We start from the raw sequence: 1,848 nt of genomic DNA on the forward strand, positions 1-1,848 counted from the left end.
GGGACAGCACACAGCGCAGAGCAGCTCTACTGTGACAACCTCCGCCAGGCTGACTGCAAGGGGCTGCCCCTCTACTGCCCTTTCTACCGGGCAGGAGGAGGTGAGTGTCCATCGTGCAGGGCTGTCCCCACGCCTGCCCTGTGTCACATCCCTCCCCAGAGAGACCTTCCTGCTCCCCAAAACGGCTCCATCCTGGTGCTAAGAGCATCCCCATGGAGGAAGGGGATGTGGGATCTGGGGGGCCCACGCTGACACATGCTCACCCCTGCCTAGCCCTGCTCGGTGTGAACCTGTGGCCGGAGGAGCCGGTGCCCCGGTTTCTGCTGTGCCCTGACTGGGCTTTCTGCGAGTTACTGCCTTGCCCGATCCAGGAGGAGCTGCAGACAGTGCTGCTGGGCGAGCTCTGGGAGGGCCGCGAGTACGGGCTGGTGCTGACGGCACGGCACGGAGAGTACAGGTACCTCCTCCCTGCTGCGATGATCCAGGGGGGGCTCACACCCCAGCCCCACATGCCCGGCACCGACCTCCGTGATGGTCCCCGTGTCCATGCAGGTGCCGCACTGGGGAGGTGCTGAGGGTGAGTGGCTTCCACAAGCAGTGTCCTGTGGTGGAGCCTGTGCGCAGGTGAGGACACCCTGGCCCCTGCCCCTTGCCTTGGTGCGGCTCTGAGCTGGGCAGAGTCTGGGTGGGTCGGTACCAGTGGCACCCCCGGAATGGGGCACCCACCCCAGCCCCCTGTGCCGCAGGGAGAGTCAGGCACTGAGCGTGCGAGGCGAGAGCATCCCTGAGGACCGGTTCTGCCAGAGCCTGTGCCGCGCTGTAGGCCTGTGGCCGGGCGCTCGCCTGGTGGATTACGTCTGTGTGGAGAGGGCGCTGCTGGGTGAGTCCCCGAAGAGCTGCCTGAGTGCCGCCAAAAGCACGGCTGGCGCTGCCCAGGGCTCTGCCATCCCTCCTGTACCCTGCTCGGCACCGGGTCATCTGCACTGGTGGGACTGGGGGCTGCGGGTGGCTCTAACATGCTGGTGATGCTGCTTCAGGTGCCACTTCGGGGGCCTGCGCCCCCCACTATGAGGTGTTCGTGGAGCTGCGGGGCCTGCGGGACCTGTCGGAGGGACAGCGCTACAAGGTGAGGAGGGCATGGGCTCTGCGCCCCCAGCATGCGGGGCTGGCTGGGGGACATGGGCACAGCCGGGGGCTGCAGGGCCAGCCACAGCCTGTGCTCTCTCTGCAGCTGGACCAGTGTCTGCAGGAGGATTTCCCCATCTATAAGTCCTTCCGCTTCAAGGGCAGCATTGGGCCCCTGCGCCTGCATCTGGTGGGGTCCGGGGCCTTCGCCTGCTTGCGGGAAGCACTGGGGTCGCCCCTCCCCATGCCCAGGGTTCTGCGGGAGGAGCAGCTGCTGCAGCTCATTCAGGGCACCGTCATCTCCTAAGGCAGCCTGGGGGTTCGGCAGCCCCCCTGCCCCTGGGCTTCGCTTGGTGTGCACCCTCCCCGGGAGCAAACAGGGCCAAGGTCCTGGTGGGGAGGCACAGGGCAAGGGTGCCCAGCCCCAGGGTTTTGGCTGAGCAGAGCAGACAGAGCCAGTGAACTCCATGGTGCTTCTGTGTCCCGGTGGCGGCGGGGGCTGGGTGGCACCAGCTTGGAGACACCCACAGGGATGGAGCGGGACCTGCAGTGCACCCCAGCCCTGGTCCTAGCCCCGGGCTCTTTGGGTGCAGAATGAGACCATGGGCTCTTGTGAACGTCACAGGGGAGCCAGGTCCTGTGCCAGTTGCCATGGCTCGCTCCACTGCTCAGTGCCTTGGGAGCTCCGTGGGTGCCTGTGCCTTTCCCGAGGGACACCTCGGC

At 66.8% G+C, this 1,848-nt stretch overlaps 1 protein-coding gene across 1 annotated transcript; it reads left to right on the top strand.

Annotated features, from left to right (window-relative positions):
* Positions 1-273: 273 nt before the first annotated feature.
* GHDC (GH3 domain containing) lies at positions 274-1,432 on the top strand (the record flags this gene model as incomplete). The annotated part of the gene is made up of 5 exons (XM_010192073.1): positions 274-457; positions 553-624; positions 747-880; positions 1,038-1,126; positions 1,232-1,432. Coding segments are annotated over 5 exons (680 nt in total), but the record flags the coding sequence as incomplete, so codon positions are not given.
* Between the last annotated feature and the right edge of the window lie 416 nt (positions 1,433-1,848).

The sequence above is a fragment of the Mesitornis unicolor genome, unplaced genomic scaffold (assembly GCF_000695765.1).
Source record: "Mesitornis unicolor isolate BGI_N332 unplaced genomic scaffold, ASM69576v1 scaffold40109, whole genome shotgun sequence".
In the NCBI taxonomy this organism is placed as follows: domain Eukaryota; kingdom Metazoa; phylum Chordata; class Aves; order Mesitornithiformes; family Mesitornithidae; genus Mesitornis; species Mesitornis unicolor.